The 24,230-nt window shown below is 38.7% G+C and overlaps 1 protein-coding gene across 4 annotated transcripts in view; it reads left to right on the forward strand.

The window, feature by feature from the left end:
- The window catches only part of DCDC1 (doublecortin domain containing 1), a 505,142-nt gene that overhangs the window by 478,329 nt on the left and 2,583 nt on the right, over nt 1-24,230 (forward strand). For 3 of the 4 annotated variants that reach the window (XM_008002854.3, XM_073017517.1, XM_073017521.1), the window contains 2 exons: nt 9,415-9,565; nt 12,033-12,200. In XM_008002854.3, the coding sequence (XP_008001045.3) occupies nt 9,415-9,565; nt 12,033-12,160 (279 nt within the window). In that variant the 3' untranslated portion in view covers nt 12,161-12,200. Of the gene's footprint in view, nt 1-1,054; nt 1,136-9,414; nt 9,566-12,032; nt 12,201-24,230 lie in introns of those variants that run through there. The other variant, XR_012093393.1, reaches the window with a different exon arrangement.

The following is a 24,230-nucleotide window of genomic DNA, read 5'->3' on the forward strand; positions in this document are numbered from 1 at the left end:
CCCATCCAATGTGGACTTTCTCTCAACTGCTTTCACTGCTGTGGCTATTCTGGATGATTTAGCCGTGTTCTTCCCACCCACTCTTTGAACATTGCTAGACTTACTCTCGTCTCCAACTCTTGTCAGCTCATCAGTCATCAGTGCACCAAGGCAGCTCTTTCTCCAGGGTTAGTGGCTCTTTCTGCAGGACCAGCATCTTTCTCTGATTTATGATTGCCTGTGCCCCTCCTTCTATGGTCCTGAAGCTTTTGTCTTCTCCCATTCCTGCGGCAGCTCTCTGATTCTACAGAATCTCGAAATCAGAGTGTTCTTTCTTGGCCCAGGAATGGTTCTGAATGCATGAGCAGAAGCTAAAGGAATGAAAAAGAGGTCTTTCTGATTTGGATAGGCAAGTACCTCACACCCACAGGGAGTATGCAATAGTTCTATGATGCCCATGTGCCCCACCTGAGGAGACCTGGTCTATGAAAACAAAACTCAGAAAACAGACTGTGGGTGAGCAATTATTATGGAACAGTGTTTCTTCATCATGAACTTTGTTATTGCAAAAACATTTAACTTACAGTATACACTTTAAAGAGGATACTTCAGTAAGTTTAGATACATTTGAAAAACAGAATTAAGAATGTCTTTGTTTTGTTTTGTTTTTTTGTTCGTTTTTGAGATGGAGTTTCGCTTTTGTTGCCCAAGCTGCAGTGCAATGGCGTGATCTCATCTCACTGCAACCTCTGCCTCCTGGGTTCAAGCGATTCTCCTGCCTCAGCCTCCAGAGTAGCTGGGATTATAGGCATGCACCACCACGCCCTGCTAATTTTGTATTTTTAGTAGAGATGGGGTTTCTCCACATTGGTCAGGCTGGTCTCGAACTCCCGACCTCAGGTGATCCACCCACCTTGGCCTCCCAAAGTGCTGGGATTACAGGTGTGGGCCACCGCGCCCAGCCTAAGAATGTCTTTAAAGGTCGTAATATGACTAGATATCTTAGAACCTAATTGTACTGAAAATGTCTACTTTTTTTCTTTTTAACTCATCTGTATTTGTTACATTCTTTTAGGGCAGAATGTGACTTGGGCACTACATTTCCATGCACAAGCCTCACTGAGTTACTTTTTGAACAGCTTTACAAGATGCCTAGGTAGGCTTGTAATTTTGTTCCTCTAAACAATTTTTTTCTCTTTCTCTTTCTTTCTCTCTTTCTTTCTTTCTCTTTCTCTCTTTCTCTCTCTCTCTCCTTCCTTCCTTTCTTCCCTTCCCCCCTTCCTCCCTCCCTCCCTCCCTTCTTTCCTTCCTTCCTTCCTTCCTTCCTTCCTTCCTTCCTTCCTTCCTTCTTCTTCCTTCCTTTCCTTCTTTCCTTCTTTCTTGATGGAGTTTTGCTCTTGTTGCCCAGGCTACAGTGCAATAGCATGATCTCAGCTCACTGCAATCTCCACCTCCTGGGTTCAAGTGATTCTCCTGCCTCCCAAGTAGGTGGGACTACATGCTTGCACCATAACGCCTGGCTAATTTTGTATTTATAGTAGAGATGAGGTTTCACCATGTTGGTCAGGCTGGTCTCGATCTCCTGACCTCAAGTGATCCACCCGCCTTGGCCTCCCAAAGTGTTGAGATTGCAGGCATGAGCCACCACACCTGGCCAAACAATACTTTTCTTTGAGAAATAAGCCCTGTGAAGAGTTACATTAAGTTGCTTCTGTTTAACATACTTATTTCTAGTGGACTAGTATATGCAGAATTGGCAACCACAGGGCATGAAAAGTTTAAAAAGTAGATGCTAGAAGAATAACAAATACCTTTCTTCTAAAATCAAGGTAGATTTCAGAACACTTCAATGCCAACATATTTGGTCTACTAAGGAATCTGGCTTGAACACTTTAGACCTCAAAGTTAACGTTAGGCTACGTACATCTTACAGCACACATTATGTTGATCTGTTAAAAGAAACCAATTTGAAATTTAAAAACCATTCCTAACCCTGCTTTAGTGCCTAAAGCATCACAGTGTCGCAAGTAGAAGTTGAAAGACATCTTATCTTCCCCTTAAAGGAGTTGTTGTCATGCTTTACAGATCTTTTTAATGTTAACCAAAATAAAGGAAAAAAGTCATTGAATATATATTATCAGAGAGAATAAAGATAAAATATTGAACATGAGTACAAGTCATTCTTGAGTCAGAGCTTAGTCTATGTCTTCCATGCATGATGTGTCATTATCTCCTTCAAGGAGCAGCATTTCATCAGTTACAGCAGATAAAATGCTTTATTTTCATATTAAAAAATTTTTTTTGCTAAATTTATTGACTTTACATATAAGTATGTCTTAGGAGAAATCAAGTAAAATAACCATAGATTGAATTTATATCTTGCCTTTAAAGTATGTTTTAGTTAAATTATTTATATATATTTTTTTCTGTTTGTAAGTAGAAAACATGATCTCTATAGAACAGCGACATTTTAGTGGTAAAGAAAAATATAAGAAATACATTTTTCTGGGATCTTTTCAAACTACACAAATTTCTCTCAGATACCTATCTCTATATATTTCTAGGATAGCTCCTCATTTTTCCCACTCCAGGTAGAAACTCAACTGCCATACCCTTTGGTTTCCTTGGAGTAGGAAAAAAAAAAAAAAAAAATAGTGACTGCTATGGATTGAATTGTGCCCCCAAATTTATGTTGAAGACACAAACCCCAATGTGACTATATTTGGAGATGAGGCCTTTAGTTGGTAATTAAGTTAAATGAGGTCTTAATGGTGGGGCATTAATCCAATAGAATTAGTGGCCTTATAAGAAGAGGAAGAGAGAGAGACCTCTTTCTCTCTGCCATGTCAGGACACAACAAGGAGATGGCTGTCTACAAGTTAAAAAGCAAGTCTTCACCAGGAGCTGAATCTGCTGGCACCTTGATCTTGGACTTCCCAGACTCCAGAACTGCAAGAAATAAATTCCCATTGTTTAAGCTACCCAGTCTGTGACAGCCTGAGAAGAAGTAGTGACTATTATAGAAAATTTAGAAAAATAATAAAATAAAACCATATGTATCTACTGCAATCTCTTTTTGAAAATAATCTCTATGAATTTTTTATTAATAACATTTATTCTGTTTTCTAATTAGGAAATAGCATATAGTCATTGTATTAAAATTAGAAAAAGGATAAAAGCACCAAGAAGAACATGAAAATTATATTATCCACAAATAACCAGTTATTACAATTTTAGTGTATATATTTCTAAACAATGATAATTCTTTTTGCCTTTGTGATCATAGTAGATCACATGTATATACAGTTTTACAAGCTGCTCTATTCACTTATTGTGACTTTTCCCCCCATATAATTTAACATTCTTTTTTTTTTTTTTTTTTGAGATGGAGTCTCGCTGTGTCACCCAGGCTGGAGTGCAGTGGCGCGATCTCGGCTCACTGCAAGCTCCACCTCCCGGGTTCACGCCATTCTCCTGCCTCACCCTCCCGAGTAGCTGGGACTACAGGCGCCCGCCACCACACCCGGCTAATTTTTTTGTAATTTTTAGTAGAGACGGGGTTTCACCGTGTTAGCCAGGATGGTCTGGATCTCCTGACCTCGTGATCCGCCCGCCTCGGCCTCCCAAAGTGCTGGGATTACAGGCATGAGCCACCGCGCCTGGCCAATTTAACATTCTTTTAAAACATTATTTTCAATGGTATCATAACCTTCTATCAAACTGACGTATTATTTATTCATCCAGTTTTCTATTATTTGCCAGTTTGGTTGTTCTTCATTTTTTGCTATTATGAAGAGTGCTGCAATGAACATATTGATACATCAATCTATATTTATTTTCTGATTATTTTCCTTAAATAATTTCCTAGAGGGATTGCTAGGTCATGTTAATAAACATGCCTAAGAATTTTGATACCTATCACCAAAGTGTTTTCTAGGAATGTTTCAGGAGTTTATACTCCCATAAGTAGATATTGAGAATTCTCATCCACCTGTTGCATACATGAAGATATCAACAACACTGCAACAAAATCCAGTGATTTAAAAATATATTTACAGGTTCGACAAAAGAAAAATGTTATACCCATATTTCAATTTATATATTTTTAATTACTTGTTGAGGTGCTTTTTAATTGTTTTATGTTATCACTTATTGGTTATCTCTGAGTTCCCTACATCTTTAGCTATTTTTCTATTATATATATTTTTCATATTGATAAAAGCTTTTTATTAAGTAGTAAGGGTGTTATATGTAACTTTATCAGATTTATTGTAAGAAATTTCCAATTTACTATTGTGTCTATGGAGTTTTTTTAATGTATAGAGAGTAATACATTTTATAAGTTTGTTCAGATAGTCTTTTATCATCCTGAGGTCATATAAAGATTCACCTGCTTTTTCATCTAATTTGTTTAAAGTTGTATTTTTCTCTTACTTTTCCTTTTTTTCCTTTTTCTGGTGTAAAATTTGAGTGAAGCAATTTTCTCTGCTTTATTTGTTTGCTTAAAATTATCTCAGCTCTGTTCACTGACTAATCTTTTTTTTCCCTCCCCTCTAAGTTGGAATACCAGTGCTGTGCTAAAATCTTACATATACTAGCTTCTGCTTTTAAGTTATATAAAGTATGTATTACTTTTTAAATTATATATATTTATATTTTAATATCTGAAAGAAGTTGCCCATTGTTGCACTTCGTCGTCAGATTTTACTTGAATATTCTTGCCTGCTGATTTTTAAAGATGAAATTTGGAATTACAGTTCAACACCATAAAATCATCCTATAGGATTTTGACTGAAGTTGTATTAGACTATTAATTTCCTAAGAATGTAAACCTTCTACATTATTCAATTTCTACAACTAGGCTGTGGTATTCTTTTATTTATGTATTTTTTATATATATTAAAATATACTTAATATACGTAAAAAAGACTTACGTATAAGTTTTTTTTCCTGTCCATCAGCAAAATTTTATGGCTTTTTTTTTTTTAACAAGGGTCTTAGATTTTTAAATAATTGTTATTTCTAGTTTTTGTTTTGGGGATAGATTTCCCCCTACTGTGTTTTCAAAATGCCTATTTTCAGTGAACAGATAAACTATTAATGTTTTAACATTTATTTTGTATTTGGACACTTTGTTAAGTGCTTTTATTTTTGTTAATTTCTCATTTGATTCACCTAAGTTTTCTAAGAATGAAGTCATATTAAATTCACATGATGGTGATTGTGCTTACTCCTTTAAAATAACTGTTTCTCTTAATCTGATTTTATGTTTTATTGCATTGCTTATAATCATTAAAAAAAATTCTTAACAACCACAAAAGAAGAAAGCAACATCTTTTGTCTGCATGAATGATAAGAAAGAAGGCCGAGTATATTGGCCCATGCCTGTAATCTCAACACTGTGGGAGGCTGAGGTGGGAGGATTGATTGAACCCAAGAGTTTGAGACCAGCCTCAGCAACATGGTGAAACCCTGTCTCTACAAAAACAAAAATTAGCTGGACATGGTGGTGCACACCTGTAGTCCCAGATACTTGGGAGACTGAAGTGGAAGGATCACCTGAGCCTAGGGAAGTCGAGGTTTCATTACAAACCCCGATCATGCCACTGCACTCCAGCCTAGGAGACAGAGTGAGACCCTGTCTCAGGAAAAAAAAAAAAAAAAAAAAAAAAAAAAAAGATGAGAAAGAATACTTTGGTTTTCTTTTTCCTGCCCACTGCCTTTTTTGGTCGTTTCACATTTTTTTTTTCTCTATGAAGACTTATTTTAAAAGTTTTAATTCATTTATTTTCTGATTATTTTTGTAGGAAGTGTATCATGTTCTGATAGTCTTAATGCTTAACATTAGTCATTTTATATTATGACTTTCCCATAGTCAAGAAATTTGATTCATTTCTTAATAATCTGAAATATTTGTGTGTGATATGTCTTCTGAGGTTTTGTTTACAGGAGGACATCATTTGTTTCTTTTAATCACAAATTGTAACTTGGCTGGATATAGAATTCTTATGTTAAAATCTTTTCCCCTAAAAACTTCATAACTTCATAGATTTTGCTTCACTTTCTTTGGTATTCAGTGTTACAGAAAACAAAGTGTAAATATAACTGAATTTTTCTCCCATGCCTGAAATCCATACTTTTTGCTCTGTAATATTTAAATTTTAGTCATATCGAGAGGTGAAGCCAGCTCAACTTCCTGGGTCAAGTAGGGACTTGGAGAACTTTTCTGTCTAGCTAAAGGATTGTAAATGCACCAATCAGTGCTCTGTGTCTAGCTAAAGGTTTGTAAATGCACCAATCAGCACTCTGTAAAAATGCACCAATCAGCAGTCTGTGTCTAAAGGATTGTAAATGCACCAATCAGCGCCATGTCTAGCTAAAAGATTGTAAATGCACCAATCAGCACTCTGTAAAAACGCACCAATCAGCGCTCTGTGTCTAGCTAAAGGTTTATAAGTGCACCAATCAGCACTCTGTAAAAACGGACCAATCAGCATTCTGTAAAATGGACCAATCAGCAGGATGTGGGTGGGGCCAAATAAGGGAACAAAAGCTGGTCACCCCAGCCAGCAGCAGCAACCCGCTGGGATTTCCTTCCACACTGTGGAAGCTTTGTTCTTTTACTCTTCACAGTAAATCTTGCTGTTGGTCATTCTTTAGGGCTGCATTACCTTTATGAGCTGTAACATTCACTGTGGAGGTCTGCAGCTTCACTCCCTAAGTCAGCCAGACCACAAACCCAGCAGGAGGAACAAACAACTCCTGACGTGCCACCTTTAAGATATGTAACACTCATTGCAAAGGTCTGCGGCTTCACTCCTGAAGTCAGCAAGACCACCGGAAGGAAGAAACTCCAGACACATCTGAACATCTGAAGGAACGAACTCCAGACACACCATCTTTAAGAACTGTAACACTCACTGTGAGGGTCCACGGCTTCATTCTTGAAGTCAGCGAGACCAAGAACCCACTGGAAGGAACCAATTACGGAAACAATATTGTTCATAAACTCTGCCTTATCCTAGGTCAGCCTACTTTATCTGAAGATGTGGATCTTTATTTGGAACAGGAAAGTTTTCTTCTATTTTTTGATAATTGCTTAAGGTTAATGTATTCTAGGATTCTTCTCCAATAATGCCAATAATGTATAGGTTTAATATCTAATGTCTTGACATTCTAAATGTTTAACTTTTCTCCATACACTTTATCTCTTTTCCTTTCTCCGCATCCTATGAGATCTTCTCCACCTAGTCTGCCCTAATACTGATTTGAATTTCTGTAATATTGAGTCTTTTTGCTTTCTTACCTTCTCTCCTCTTGTCATTCAGCTCTCTCTTCATCCTCACTTGAAACCCTATTTCTTCTCTCACTAGCAGCTATACAACTTTGGTTATTATATTTAACCTCTTTGTTCTCCATTTTTCTCATCAACAAAAGGGGGACAATAATTATTTCCACAGAACAAAATTAGATTGTTTTTGAGAACTTTTAGAAAAATACACAGTCCCTAGAAATGTGTCAGTACGTTTTAGTCAATGTTACTGTCATCAGCAGCCTCAGCATCTCTCCTGTATCTCAGCAATACTCTTTTCCTTTAAGCTGTGATTGTCTCATTTCTGTGTGTATCTGTGTGTATATTTATGGAAGTCATATTTTTTGAATTTGGGGGGAACACAACACAGATATTTTGAAAATGTACTCCTGTTGTAAATCTTTTTCAAAATTTTCACCTTGAGTACAATGTACCCTTTTTTATGTTGTACAGTATTTTCATAAGCTTTACATTGTTGCCATTGTTGATTTTTCTATTTATATTTCCTTGTACAAGCAGAGATCTTTTGATAACAGAATAGGTTAGTTCTCTTTGGTCACCCTAGACATCTGCTTGGGAGCTGTCAGAATCCTCCCTCAACACTTAAGTTGAAGGATTGGTTTGTATGCAGAGTATTTAATCAAATTGCTTCTGACTGGATGGTATTTGGCAGGAGTAAGGCTGCATTTAAGACTACTCTCCTGTTGGTCCTCTCTGACTATCCTATTCTATAGAGGGGAATATATTTTTGGATAATTTCAATTATTATTAAATTCAGTCCATTTGTCCCTTACTCAAAATACTGGGTGAAAAGCTGCACTTTTTGAATTTCATCGCTCCATCACTCTTCTTGTCTTGGCTCATATTACTGATGCATTTGCCAGATGCAAGGCGTCATAACATGCCCATCCCCAACCCCTGCCATTCTGCCTTGTTGTGAGTTATAGCCTCTAAACAGATCTATAAACAGAAGTATTGATGGTCATTTGGAGGGATGATGTGAACTTGGCACCTGCATTTTGGGGGAACAGGCTTTTGGCCCTCTAATAGGTGAAAGTCATACAGGCAGGTGTGTAGAAACCTCTCACTTTCTTCCTGCTTGCTTTTATTATTTTGTCTCAAAGTTTTATTCACATTTTAATGGAATTGCCCTCAAGGGTCTGGCAGCATGTTGACTAATCTTTCTAGTACCATTGACACTGTATCTCTACAGTGTTTTTATGAGTAAGTATTCAAGACAAATTGAGAGAAGTTTAATAAGGCCTCTCTAGGAAGCTTTAAAATGTATCAGTTGAAAACAAAAGACTTTTTAATCACAGTATCATAGAGCCAGTGAAGTCTTAGACCAAAATTTTCATTTTATCATTGAAGAGACTCTTTTGAAGCAAAGTTACCTGTCTGAAGTAACAAAGAGGCCAGAGCCTGGGTCTCCTCACCTTTTGTTATTCTAGTTCCTTGGTCATTAAAAAAATTATTTTTAGCTATTTTGAGAAGTCTAGATTTTCAATCCAGTTTTTTATCATATTTAGGAATTTCTTAAATAGCGAGAAGTTTTCTTCCATGAAAAAATATGGAACTACAAGGTAAACTTCACTGGAGAGTCCTGAAGCTCCTCATTGTTTAAGCACTTTAGGGAACATTTGTATACCCTTCTTCCCATCCCTTCTACACCTATGTTTAACTATCAGTGGGCAAATAATCAAACTGGGATAACAGTTCTCTTAGAAGAGTTGGTTCTTGGGCCGGGCGCGGTGGCTCAAGCCTGTAATCCCAGCACTTTGGGAGGCCGAGACGGGCGGATCACGAGGTCAGGAGATCAAGACCATCCTGGCTAACACGGTGAAACCCCGTCTCTACTAAAAATACAAAAAACTAGCCAGGCGAGGTGGCGGGCGCCTGTAGTCCCAGCTATTCCGGAGGCTGAGGCAGGAGAATCGCATAAACCCGGGAGGCGGAGCTTGCAGTGAGCTGAGATCCGGCCACTGCAGTCCAGCCCGGGCTACAGAGCAAGACTCCGTCTCAAAAAAAAAAAAAAAAAAAAAAAAAAAGAAGAGTTGGTTCTTTGATACATGATCATATTGTGTCATTCCATATTCAAATGTGGCTGTTCCTCTGTGTCTCAGCTGCTGCAAGACTGCTCCTCTCGTCTCAAAATGACCCACCCAGCTAGAGCACTGTACACCCCCAATGGAGAGCCAATTCAGTCCTGGGACGACATAGAGCGAGATATGGTCATCTGTGTGTCTATGGGACATGGTTTCAAAACCCCAAAAGGTATGTGTGATACTTTCTTTTCCATCAAGTTTTTGAAGAATTAAAGCATTCAGTCTTCTCTTCGAAGAGCTTATATCCCATCACAATGACCTTTAATAATTATCCTCCCCCAAGCATTTCTACTCCATGTTATGGAAGTTAAATTTATATATTTATGTGCTGGAACCTCGTGTTAACACTATTTGCTCTGGAGAATTCAATCGTATTTCAGTTAATCTTGAACCTTATCCAGGGGGCTTATTTGCAGAAATACCGAGAGCCTCATTTGAAGGTATTCCCCTAGTAGGAACCCTGAGGAAAGTGAAGCTCCACTGATTTCCTATTTTTCAAATTATTTAAAACGTAATGTTTTATTAATAGTAATTATATGGTTTGTAGTTTCTTTTCTTTAGTAATAAGTAAATATTTTCTAGAGTTATTATCTTGTCTATTCCTTGGTAATTTTCTTTGATAAATGACAGAAATTGAAAAGGACATAGATTTGTTATTGAATGAACTCTAGTTCTTTATCCTAAATACCCTGATGAATTTAAAGCCTGTTTTTGTACGTAGGTATATATTAGCAAAGATATAATTTTTGGGAGATTCCAAAGAACATTGTTATCACTCTGAAGGAAACTAAAAGATTAGGTAATGAATTGCCTGGCATTCCTATATTAGTAATAGTATTTTCTTTTAAGAAGTCACCATAAAATTATTATTACTATGTTATATGTAATGTAGGCAAACCAAAAACTTCAAAACAGTTGCGATTGTATCTTTACATTTTGCCCAGAAGGGACAAACGGATGGAAATAGAGACCAAAAGGTAGGGAGACAGGATTTATTAGGATGCCTAGCACTGTTCTGAGGGAAGCCACAAATATTCCCCCTGCACCATCCTACATTATGGATGAGGCGCCAGTCCTTTTATTCTTTGTTTTCTGCTGTTCCCATCACCCATCACTACGCATCACCCTGGCTCTTGGTGACCCTCACTACATGGGTACTTAGAAGAACACACCAATGATGAGGTCCTTATTATCAGTAAGTATTAGTTAATAGCTTTCTGTATCCCCAAAGTATGTAGGTTATAAAATAAACATAAGCTAGGCTCCTCTTCTGAGAGTTTTCAATCTAATTAAGAATATGAACACACATGAAATAATTAGAGTACAATCGAATAGTGAGCAAATGTGTTTAGTAGGAGGTACCTTCCCAGTCCCTTCATTATCTGGGCTTAGTCTTTCATATTCCTGGGATGGGCTTCTGTTGCCTGTACCACACCTTCCTTGCAGTATTGTATTCATTGAGCCTGTGTGATAAATAAAGCTAAATATGCTTCAGGCAAGCTAGCCAAAAGGGTATCCAATGACAGAGGGAGATGTCGGCTGCCTTCCCAGAAACAAACTTGTCAACAATAAAAACTGACTGGAAGAGAAAAAAAAAATGGAAATACAAATATTACACTTTCTATCATTTGCCTCCATGTTAGCTCTGTGTATCTTTGATAAAGCTATGGAGACAAATGTTCATTTTTGCATCTTCAATTCTATAAATACATAGATTACCATCATATGAAAGTTTATTCCTTTCTTATGACAATAGGTTCCCTATGTTACCTTCATGGTGAAAGGATTAGTGGTTTCCTCCTATTGTCTTAGTTCTTTCCAATGAGCTATATGTGTTCTAGGAAATTACAGGAAGTCTCTGATTGCAGAAAGTCTGATTTAGTCGTTCTTTAGAAACTTATTTTACTCTTGCCATTTAATTTTTTTCCTGAAATAATTAAGTTAGTAATAATCATTTATTAGAAATCTAAATATTCAGAATGCTTTAAAAAAGAAAAGATAGAAATGCAACTATATGCCTATATCCATTAAGGGACATTTAATTAATTAATCATTCCACTCATGATTTTTCTGTGACCTACTGGCTTAAGTATGTAGGAAGAAAATAAAGCAGTCTGGGAGTTTCAAAACCACTCTATAATAACTTATTTTATGAATTATAATACCAAAGAACATTTAGTATGTGAAAGTCATCAAAGAATCACATTGGGTTTTTAAAAGAATCAACTGGATTTTGCAAAACAAACCAGAAGCTATTAGAATGGCTTCCCTGACGAAATTAAAAGAGTGTTTTATGCCATTTGCCATAAAATCTGAACACTGTTCTCACTGCTGCTTTCTGTCTTTTCAGTGGGTCCAATTTTTAGACCAGCCCTAGGTTAACTTCCAATTCAGGCTTCGTAATAAACCTGGAAATAAGTCCTCTCTAGCAACTTCCACTCTCTAGCAATCCAAAGACTATTAACACATATCTGATGTGATAAGAAGTCAAAGTTGTAATGAGAGAGCCCAGGGTAGGAGCCAAGGATTTGTGAGGGGTCTTCAAGTTTTTCATCATCCTGGACTTTTAATTCTTTTCTATAACATTGACTTGTCTCTCAACCTCTTCTTCTTCTTCTTCTTTTTTTTTTAAACAGAGTTAAAACAACTGATGGAGATCAGAGCAAATTATGTCAGAATCCGAAGGCAGCAGGGCCCTCAAGCCACAGACATTATGGTGTCACCATCCACAAAGCTGCTGTCTCTGGCACATCTCCACAATTAACTCCTATCAGAACCATTGGATTTTCTGCTGTATTTTGCTGGTATAGCTATGTGCACGTAGTCATGTTTGTTATGACATTATGATTATTTATCTCTTTTATTTTCATGCAGTTTCCCCCTTTCTTTTCTGAGACAGGTTCTTGCTCTGTCGCCCAGGCTGGAGTGTAGTGGCACAATCACAGCTTACTGCACCCTTGACCTCCCGGGGCTCATGTGATCCTCCCATCTCAACCTCCCAAGAAAATGGGACTACAGTCACGCACCACTATGCCCAGCTAATATTTATATTTTTTGTAGAGATGGGCTTTTGCCTTGTTGCCCAGGCTGGTCTTGAACTCCTGAGCTCACGCAATCCTCCCACCTCGACATCACAAAGTGCTGGGATTGTAGGCATAAGCCACTGCACCCAGCCCTATGCGATCTTTTATAAAGGTTATTACCCTCCGCATTTTACATAAAGTGACATTTGATGCCTCAAATTTGTTCCTGGAAAGACAACAAAACTAGACAAAATAATGCCAGCAAAATAACTATCATCGGTGTATGTTCTTCCAAGAAAAAAAGGAAACTACTAGTCATTAGTGAAATAAATTTCACAGGATCAAATAGCTTATGTAAAATGCTTTTTATGTATAATCAAACATTCCATCAAACATTCCATATATCAAATAGAAAATATGTTCCATATATGGAATGTTTGAAAATACAGAAAGACTCTGACCACTAAACACTAAATTTGACCCTAGCTGATACTTTCTGGCTCGGCCACCATATTTTCCAAACCTCCATATTAAAATCCTTAATATACTGAATACAAATCAAATGGCTGGTGGCCACCAAATGCCACACAAATCAATCCTTTCTTCTCCAATTTCTCATCAGTTTCACCTGTAGTAACTGTGCAGGACCTTTTATGGGGTATAGTTAGATTCTGTTCATGAGAGTAAAGCTTGGCAATTCCCAATATATGCCCAGTGATCAAAAGTCATAGACTTTGTCCTCAATACAAAAACTTAGGGAAAGGATATATGCACTATTTAAAATAAAAATTATGGAAGGTTTATTTTTAAAAAAGAAATCAGGGGAGATCCCTAGCAGTCTTAGGTATTAATCCTACAGGAAGGGAAGAATTTACAAGAAGAAAGAACCATTAAAAAAAAAAATGGCAGTGACAAATCAGAGTTTAGTTTCTGCTTTTGGTGAAAAATTTCCAGAGAAATGCTCTTCTTCCCTGTCTTCCTCTGAAAACCACTCACAACTCCGTATGAATATAAACTGCACTCTGGCTAGGTGTGTACAGAATGGCTCAGCTGGGCTCACATCTCAATCCTCCACTTTAATGTGATGCAGGAAGGCAGTATATCATTTCTACTGAAGGGGGCTCTTGGAAATCGCTGCAAAACGCCTAGTATTTACTCCTAGTCTGCAAATCAGTAGGGCTGCATGAATAAATTCCTGCTGCCTCTGACACCACTAAAAGCAAAGCACATTGAGGTGAAATTTCACATGTTACATCAACAGCAATTTGCCCTTTTACAGACATTTTCTCTGTGTGTTGTGCGATGTTAGAGATGTGAAGGTATTCCAATGAAGCTGTGTGCCATATAAGAGAAAAAGATTGCATGTGACTTGTGTTTTGCCTTTTCTTTCTTTCTTTCCTTTTTAAAGCAAGCAAGTCAAAACAAGAAGGGTTAAAAAAACTTGCTCCCCATTGGAAAGGGAGCCAAGAGGACTCTTGCCAGTTGGGCCTCTCCCTAGAATGACTCAATCACAATGTCTCTATCGACAATTTTTTTTTCATTCCTTGAAAACGAAGACATGTCTCTAGGTGCAAAAGTACCTATCACTCTCCTGCCAGGGAAAAGTTGATTTGCTATGAAAATGGCATAATTTCACCCTGGATCAAATGTGCAAATTCTCGTGAAGTCGTCACTGTTGCATGTGAATACGCCTGAAGCGAAAATTGGTAATATCACACAACGCTGTATCAAGCACCAGGAGACATAAGGCAAAAGTCTTAACTGAGCTTTTCTATTACTAGTAAATGGGATTTTAGATGTAATGTAACAGTCATCAACACATCACATTTTACCAGCAAGGCAGCAACACTTGCTTTGTAGACGACAGCTAGCCCTGGGTATCTTGGTAGTTCATAGCCACTTTTAGCTTAGACTAAAAACAGCCCTGCTCTTGCCTTACTCTTGACCTTCCTCTCTGATTGGCTGAAAGGTGGACTGTGGAGCAGTTTCTCTACCTTCAGCAAGGACTGTAGGATAAGACCATTGGAATTCTGTTCAGCCATTCTAGGGTTTTAATAAATGCAGTAATTTCCTTTGGGAACATGTTTATCAAATTTGAATCAGCCTCATATATATAAGTCAGATTTCAGTATTTTTCTATCAACTGAAAACGATTTATTATTAAATACTAAAGCAACCATCCCTAAGTCCATGGCCTTCTCCAAAAATTTATTTCCTGCTGGTTCACAAACACCCTTAAGGTGATCCAGATGTTAATCAACAGTGTAGAAGCATTTGGGATTTTCCTCAGGAGAATTGAATTTTTCTGCCCACCTCTCTAGCTTTTGTGGCCTGATTAAGTGTTGGGGTAAAGTTGCATGTTTCTAAGCAAGTAAACTAAAAGCAATATGCCTGAAAGTCTGGCAGTCTTTCTGAGAATAAACTAACAGTATTTATAAATAAGAAGCATTTTATCTGGATGCTTATGTTAGCTTTGTAAAACAGGATATATTAGTAATGATTCAAAATGCAAAGGTAGCTTTGAAGGGCAATAACCCTGAATCTCTGTTTTTTTCCTTGATTGTTTATCATAACTAAATATTGTTTTTCTAATTAAAAAAACAAAGCAACGATCAAATGACAGCAGAAGGATAAATATAAATGTATTAATTTGTCAGAGACTCACTTAGCAATTGTGGCTCCTGGCTGTTGCAGCATTTGTGAGCTAACCTTCAATAACAGCCCAGGGGTGCTGAGAGCCATTGAGAGATTCGTGGTTCACCATGGCAGCAGTTTTTTTTTTTTTTTTTGCATCATTTGGAAGCGAATGATCAAAACACACAAATCTGCATTATTCTAGTACATCACAAAATCAGATGCAAATGTCCCCAGTTATGGGAAATTTAGACTCAGCAATGATTCTCAGTTGTTTCTATTGAATCACTGGTTCTGGTTCCCTCCTGGCTTTGAACATATCTCAACCCGGTGTCCCCTCCATGAGGCCAAGTAAGTAGAAAGAAAGAGTAACAGGTTTGTTCTCAACACAATAAATTAGAATTCTGCATAAATGGTATGGTTTGGGGCTGAGTGGCCATAAGCAACTATAAAGCAAGATCAACAAAGACCACTCAGGAGAAAGCTGATGAAAGTAAACAGACTGACTGTGCAACTGTAGATATTCAGTGGGTGCCTGCTGCCAGCTATAGCATTTTCTAATTCGACGAGTCTGGATTATGAAACTACTATCCATAGGTTGTCACCCTGTACCAAATGTATAAACAGAAATATATGACAGAGGAAATGTATATGCCCATGATGCAACTGGGTTGAAGGAGAGAGGAAGAAAGGTGATGAGAAATTCTATATCTATGGCAAGTAAAATGGTGATTCTGAATTGGGTGTGCTATTGCACATCCCTGTGCAATATCCCTGTGGTATCCCTCTGTGGGCTTGCAGGCAGATATAAGCTTCAGTCCAGCTGTTGGACCTATCAGGTCCTAGCTTGTCAGTCCTAGAGCAGTAATTTCAATACTGGAAACTGATATTAGCGTTTTAGCTCAGGTGCACATACTCAGGAATGTCAGCTCTGTCAGACCAACTGAGGCAGCTGGGTGGTCATCTCTGGTGCCACCACTGCAAGCTGTGTTTTAAAGGAAATTTCCTGAAGGGCAGTGTCCTTTACTCAGCGACTATGCTGGAGAGAGGTGGAGGAGAGGAGGGAACTTCCCAGGGCTCCTAGGTTAGTGCCTCTAAAAATCTAAAATCTGATTATATTGGTCTCATTTCCATTACTTTTTCTCCCTCTTCCCTCCTCCCTCTTCCTCCCTGCCTCTTGGCCTTTTCTCGTCTTCCTGGCCTTTCTCCTCTAAGAGTCTTTGAATCCCATCTTTCATTTAAAAAGTAAAAACTGTTTCCTGGAACAATTTGTGTACTGGCAAGAGATACTTCCTTAATATGATTCTGAAATTTGAGTGTGCACAAGAAACACCTGGTGTGCTAGATAAAATACAGATTTCCAGGCTTGGTCCCAGCACTGGTTATAATCTCTATGCCTGAGGTGATATAAGGAATCTGCATTTTAACAAGCACCTGGGAAGAAGCACCGTCATGACCACAGTGTAAAAAACTTTGCCAAGAGTTTTGGGCCTGCCAGGGACGGCGCTGTTTATTATAAGCAGGGCATGGCCCAAGTGATAAGTACCAGTTTTAAGAACAAAGTCGGTATTCAGGGGCTATGAAGACAATGAAACACTTGCTTTGTATGTGAGTGTTTGAGTCTAAATAGCCTCATGTTTTCTCATCACAGTTCCCTTAAGAAATGATGGAAATGTTCTTGAGTCAGAAATAACCACCCAGAGATTTTAACTAGGACCCAGACATTGGAAGCCTAAACAAGTGAGTTTCAGGTGCTGAAGTTTCCCATGTCCATTAAGCTGCCTTCAATGCTGATAAAATCTTGCTATTTTAAAGGTCACAGGAAGAATATCAGTGCTGTAGTACATATATCATGGAGCAGAGTACTTTTGAGGGTGGGGAAAATAACCAGGTTCCTGGAGTTTTCTTACACATTTTTATATGTACAAAGGAGACCTTTGGAACAAGGACAGGATTTCTATTTTCCATCATTGCTCTTTCTCCTGTGAAGGAGTTACTTGAACCTCTCTTTTCTGTTTGCCCTAAGTCTAGTCAACATGGAAGTCTGAACACCTGCATCCCTGGCAGGTTCACCCAAGAGTGTGAAAATCCACAGGATATTATTTCAGTTCAGTAACAAATTATCTTAGAAAAATGAATTTTCAAGGTAGTTCTCTTGCCACATCAATGAAATCCATATAGCTTAAGAGACAGACACTTTACTTGGAAGACACTTTCCTTGGAAAACAGAGAATACAAAGAAAATTAGTTTTTCTAACACCTAATTCATGTATATGCCAGTTTGTTTCTCTCTCTGTCTCTCTCTCTGCACACACGCACACATTTTTATATATTTGTACATTTTTATATACAAATATAAAAGTTTAAATTTTTCCTTGCCTCTTGTTTAGTGTAGTCATTTTGATAGGGTAAGTCCCACTGTGGATTTTGATTTTTATTACTCACTCTTCTACTACTCCACTCTCTAAGCCAGCCCGGCCAGCAGCTTTCCCAATGTTAAAACTGTGTGTGTATATATATGCGGGGGGGGGGGGGGGGAGGGAGAGAGAGAGAGAGAGAGATCAGCTGGTATATACATGGTATATGCATGAATATATATATATATATAAAAATATATGTGTGTATACATATATTCAGGCACTCACTATTCTAGGTGCTGGTCATGCAAAGGTAAATGTGACAGATGTGATCCCTGTCCCTGTGGGGCTCATGCTGTGTGTTGGGGAGGAGAGGCATTTAGAAGTTAAATACCCACATAAAATAATTATGTGTAATAAATAGTTACACATTGTGTTAAGTCTTATGAAAGGAACCAAGTTCAGTTAGAGAATAACTGGAGGGGAGGTAGGGGTGACATACTTAATGAATGGCATGTTTAAAGCCTTATATAAGGAAGTGACAGTTAAGCTAAAAGACAAGAATGAATCAGCCATTCCAAATGAAAAGAAGCAGAATGAGGGTTGTGGTAAGGAACAGGCAGAGGTGAGAATCAGGAAAGAGCGTGGCATGCTCAAGCTACCAAAGGAAGGTCTAAAGTAGCCACTGTCTAACAGAAAGATCACAGGAGCTACATGGGTAATTTGAAATTTTCTAGTAGCCACATTTTTAGAAAAGTTAAAAGAAATGTGTGAAATACATTTTCATACTATATTTTATTCAACTCAATATATCCAAAGTATTAGCATTTCAACATATCATCAATGTAAAATTATTGAGGCATATTTCCTTGTTTGTTATTGTTCTAAGGTCTCCATATCCTGTGTGTATTTTATACTTACAGCACATCTCCATTCAGACTAGCTGTATTTCAAGTACTTCATGGCTACTTTTCTTAAAAGAACTAATTCTCACACACACACACACACAAAAAAAACACTAGGACTGTTCTAGTTGCTGGGCATGCAAAGGTCAATGTAATAGTTGTGACTGCTTGGATAGTCCTAGAATGTTGGAGTAACAGGCACAAGATGAGCTTGAAGGGGCATGCATGGGCTTGATTGTGAGGGCTTTGTAGGTAGTGCTAAGGAGTTGGGAGATCATATATATATAAAAGTGCACTTTATATATATAACTTGAACAAGTTTAATATAATACACAGTGTCTAGTCCAACATTCACATTAGTTCTCTTTACTGGCCTCCCACTGCAATCTGTGTGTGTGTGTGTGTGTGTGTGTGTGTATGTGTGTGTGTGTATATGTGTGTGTGTCTATATATATGTATGTGTGTGTCTAAGTGTACTTAATACATTAAGTGTACTCAATACACTAAGTGTACTCATGTTTTATCACCATAATTCCCTTAGGAAATGATGGAAATATTATTGAGTCAGAACTAACCACCCAGAGATTATAACTAGGACCCAGATATTGGAAGGCAAAACGAGTGGGTTTGAGGTGCTGAAGCTCTCCATGTTAATTAAACTGCCTTCAGTGCTGATAAAATCTTGCTATTTTAAAGGTCACAGAAATAATATCAGTGCTTGATATATATATATCAAGCTGGAATAATATAAGTGCTATATAAAAAGATAGAGAGAGAGAGAGGGAGATAGGTAGATAGTGCAGTGGGAAGCCAGTAAAGAGAACAAATGTGAATGTTGGACTAGACACTGTGTATCAAGTTAGGCTTGTTCAAGTTACAGACACTCACTCAGTTTACCTCTGGTGATGGAGGTTTGTTGGGAGGATTAACAAGGAAGTGAGGAAGCACAGGAAAGCCCAGCAAACAGGCTTCACAGTGGCCTCTGTTCAAGACGCATGCCTGTCTGGGTCCCAGTGGCCACCCCAGTAGTCTGCCATTCCTGCTGTTGACTTCCCTGTTTCTCTGTGCTTCTTGGTCCTCAGGTGAACTTTCTACTTCTCCGAGGACTCTTCTGTTGTACACTAAGATATGGCACCTGCCTATTCATGGCTTCTGTTGCTTCGTGGCTTCTGTTTATATTTTTTCCTGCCTTCTCTTTATATTTATTTTGGCTTCAGGGTCACTGTACCATCTGAACTACTTTCTTTGTGTCTTCTAACAGAAGATTGAATGGATGGCTTTTACTCATTCCTTTAGATTAGGATGTCAGGGACACATGACACAAAGCAGTTTCCCTACATAAGGAACAGTGTGGACTGATCTCTCTTTAGGAAGCTGTGAACATGGCATTGTTAGCATAAACATGTATTTCTGCCATTGTTGTGGTTCTTTTCTCCCTTCACCACTGAGGAAGAAATTAGCGATAGGATCAGCTAGGCTGTCACTATTCCTAATCAGTCAGTGAGAGGCCTGCCCTTGGGTATACACTTAAAACTGACTTTGGTGGGGTGACCTTGATGTTATTTTCTAAGCAGCTGACACAAAATTGAGGTTAGAATCTGTGACTTTGATGACAGTATCAGGATTAATACCATTTGAGATCTTAAGTAACACTTCTGAACATAATCAAGTCTGTCTAAAGAAGTGGATGTTGCAGAGATTGGTAAAAATCAAGACACTCTCTGATTGGCATTCAGGAAATTTTTTCAAATCAATCCCAGTGTCAAACCCTTTTTATCAGACTTTTCCTTGCCTCTCGTTTAATGTAGTCATTTTGATAGCATAAATCCCATTTTGAATTTTTATTTTTATTACTCTCTCTCCTCCTACCCCACTCTCAAAGGCCAGACTTGCTAACAGCTTTCCTAATGTTAAAATATGAGTTCTGTTCACTGAGTGTGACAGTGGTCTGCTGTGTTTTGAGTTGTAAATCCTTGTTATTCTCTAGGACACCCATGGAGCAGTGTTATCCATTAGATAACACCTAGCTCCCATGGGAAGGTTGATATGGGCCATATCTATACATTTAACCAAAGCTATGTCTTCAAGAGACTTCTCAGGGAGTTTTCACCAGCAATAGGGGCACTGCAGCAGCAGCACATACCAGGGTCAATAGGACTCTACCTCGCTCAGGAAATGACTTGACGGCAGAGGTTGATTTTCATTTGCACAAGCATACAACTGTTAATATGAGTAAACTGGGATTCATTTATAGGATTTTGTAAATACTTCAAAGTTGTTTACTTACCCTATTTGACTTCAGACCACTGCTATCACTCACTGAGATAATTTTCCAACTAGTCATTGCACACCACCCCCCAGAGCCTTGCTTCTATCGAATTCTTTGTCAAAGTTGTAGCCAGAATGATCTTTCGAGAATAAGAATCATATCATGTCACTTCCTCACTTAAAGAGCTTAAGTGGCCCCTGTTGCCATCAAAATGAAGTTCAAACTCCTTCCCATGTGCCCAAAGGCCTTTGGAATCTGGAGCTCCCCTGGCTCTGTAGTCTGGGTTCTCAGCCCTTTGCTCACAGAGTTCTCCACTCCACCCGTTCTAAACTTTCCCCCATTCCCCAAGATTGTATATTCTCTCTTACTTCCATGATTTTGAACATTTTCTTCCTGCAGCTTTCGCATGTCATTTAATATGACTGTGTGGGGAACTTTCTTCCATGTGCTCCCCCTGTACCTGTTGCTCACACCTGTAGGACTTACCACTGTCAACATGACCTTTCTCTCACTGGTCTGCAAACTCCTTGAAAGCAGAATGTTCAGAATTGTGTCTCCAGTACCTGAATAGCCCTTACTACATAGCAGGCATTCATGAATATTTGTCGGATGAATGCGAGATTTAGGGTCACTTGTTGGTTTAAAAAGTTTTATTTTTGTTCCTTTTTAGCCATGCATTGAAATATCTGCTTTTCAAATATAAGTACTACACTGAATGAGAGTTTAGATTTTTGTAGAACTTTCTTCTCACATGCATTATGTCAATCCATAGAACATCACATTGCTTTCTTATAAAACAAATCTACATTTGTTGATAAGACAGTATAGACTGACTAAATTCCCTTCACCAAAAGGCAAACCAAAGCAATGTTGACTAGGAATCCTACTTTGCCAACTGTACTTTCAAAACACTCCAACAGCCTGTTAGAGTGGAAAACACTTTTCTTCCATCAGAGCCCAGACAGACCCTCGGTTGCAGGCAGACTGGCTTAGAAGGGAAGACTTGTCACCCCCTTTCACAAGCGTGATGATTTGTAGCTGAGAAGGGAGAGGCTGCTCTCTGAACCACATGCTCCCTGGTGCAGGCAGGCTAAGGAAAGATGAATGGCATTATAAGACAGACATCTGAATGTTTCGTATTAAATTAGTCCCACAGAGCACCCAGAATTCTCATTCCATAAATCACAAAGTAAAGTAAACTCACTCCCAGGTTAGATTGCTATGACTTTGGCCTAGGGTGTCATAGATAATCTGAGAACAGTTAAACATTTGTCTGAAATAGTAATAATTTTGAACATATTTACTCAGTGGCATAGAGGTGACCCAGACTGATCTCTGCTGCCAGAAACAGCATGTAAATGGGAGTCAGCCAATTTAGAAGATTTCCAAACAAGAGTCACTGCTTCTCACATCCTCTGTCTACTCTGAAACTGCCATGAGCTCTTTCACGAGCTCCTGGGTGCTACAGGCCCAGATGAGTAAACTTCACCCTTTCTAAAGAGGAGGTATGGGCTGGGCCTGGTGGCTCATGCTGTAATTCTAGCACTTTGGGAGGCCAAGGTGGGCAAATCACCTGAGGTCAGGAGTTTAAGACCAGCCTGGCCAACATGGTGAAACCCCATATCTACTAAAAATACAAAAATTAGCTGGGTGTGGTGGTGGGCACTTGTAATCCCAGCTACTTGGGAGGCTGAGGCAGGAGAATCGCTGGAACCTGGGAGGCAGAGGCTGCAGTGAGCTGAGATCATGCCACTACACTTCAGCCTGGGCAACAGAATGAGACTCCATATCCAAAAAAAATTAAAAAAAAAAACAGGGCAGGTATGAGAGAGCACGGATGCACCCCTCCCCCTCTATTACATTGCAGTTACAGCACCATTTTGAAATCCATCTTCACCTTGTCTTGGTGTAAGAATCAGAGTTAGGAAGCATCTTGATTCCACTAAAGCCACATTTCTCTTCAATGACAAAGGCTTATTCTGAGACTATTTTACGTATTTTTGGATCTACTCTGGTTCTTCCATTCTTGAGCTGACATTGTGGGTATTCAGGACACTAATTAGAATGGAAGGAACATTGGACTGGGATTCATGAGATCATCCAACTTGATGCTGACTGGCCAAGGGATCATATAAGCTGCTACATCCTTTTCTAGAAAATGAAAACAGCAGATTCCTCTTAAGTTGCATCCAGCTTTAAAAGTCTGATTCTAATTCAGTGATAAGATATGATTAGGAAGATATGATTTTTTTTTTTTTTTTCTCTCTCTCTTCCAGCTGATTCCTGGAAGTTCATCTGCTTAGTAGGTCCTTTCTACAGGTGCTCACCAGGATCTGCATACGGGGTCACCTTCACCTTCAGAAGCCCAATTTAAATCTCACCAGAGCAACAGAGGGAGGTCACAGCATGACTTTGTGGTAGCCAAGGCCTGGAGGTGGCTCCTTCCAGGGAAAGATTCCTGGACTTGGAGACAAAGCCCTCTTGAGTCTTACCTTCCTGCAGTCTTGGGAAAGTTGCTTGTTATAAGACTCAAACGAGATCATCAACACAGAAAGAGAAGGACACTAACATTTTTAGAGTGTCTACCTGTACCAGGCACCATATTGGACTTTTACATATATGTTGTCTGTCTCATTCAGTATTCACAACCACCCTATGAAGTAGATATTTCTTCTACTACTTTTACGTTTTACAGATGGGAAAGCTGGGCTTTGAAGAAGTGAAATATCTTTGCCAAAGGCACCAGCCAATAAGTGGCAGAACTGGGATTTATACCCAAATCTGCCTAACCTCAAAGCCTGTGTTTTCCATTTAGGTTCCCTAGAAACCCCTTGTAAGTTTTCAGTGCAACAGAAATGTTAGATGTGGTCTTGGTAATTCTGAAAATGAGTTCATTAGATGCCTTGAAATGATCGTTTTTATGGTTTAGTTGCTGCTTATTTGGATGACTTTCCTGATGACAACTGAGTTAGGCAAGGTAAGCTACATTTGGATGCCCAACCCAAGGTGTGAGAACAGAAGTCTATTTCTCACAGTTCTGGAGGCTGGGAAGCCCAAGATCACAATCAAGGCACTGGTGTCTGGTGAGGGTCTTCTTACTGCTTCCCCACAAGGCAGAAGGTAGAAGGAAAAGAGAAAGCAAACCCACTCCCACATGCCCTTTTTATAGCAGCATTAATCCATTTATGAGGGTAAGTCCCTCATGACCCAAATACCTCTCAAAATGCCCCACTTCCCAACATTGTTGCATTGGGGAGTCAGTTTACAGAACATGAATTTTGGAAGTCATAGCAGACCACAGTAGATGCCATAATTAAGTACCACAAGACGGGTAGCTTAAACAACAGAAGTGTATTGTCTCCCAGTTCTGGAAGCTAGAAGTCCAAGATCAAGGTGTTGGCAGCACTGATTCCTTCTGAAGGCTATGAGGAAGAATCTGTGCCATACTCTCCTTAGCTTCTGATGGTTTGCTGGTGCTGTGGACTGAGTATCTGTGTCCCTCCAAAAGTCACATGTTGAAACCCAATCCTCAATGTGATAGTAGTAAGACCTGGGACTCTTAGGGGCTAATTAAGTCATGAGGGCAGTAGCCTCATGAATGGAATTAGTGCCCTTATGAAATAAGCCCAAGAGAGCTGCCATGACT

This window comes from Chlorocebus sabaeus, chromosome 1 (assembly GCF_047675955.1).
Source record: "Chlorocebus sabaeus isolate Y175 chromosome 1, mChlSab1.0.hap1, whole genome shotgun sequence".
Taxonomy (NCBI): domain Eukaryota; kingdom Metazoa; phylum Chordata; class Mammalia; order Primates; family Cercopithecidae; genus Chlorocebus; species Chlorocebus sabaeus.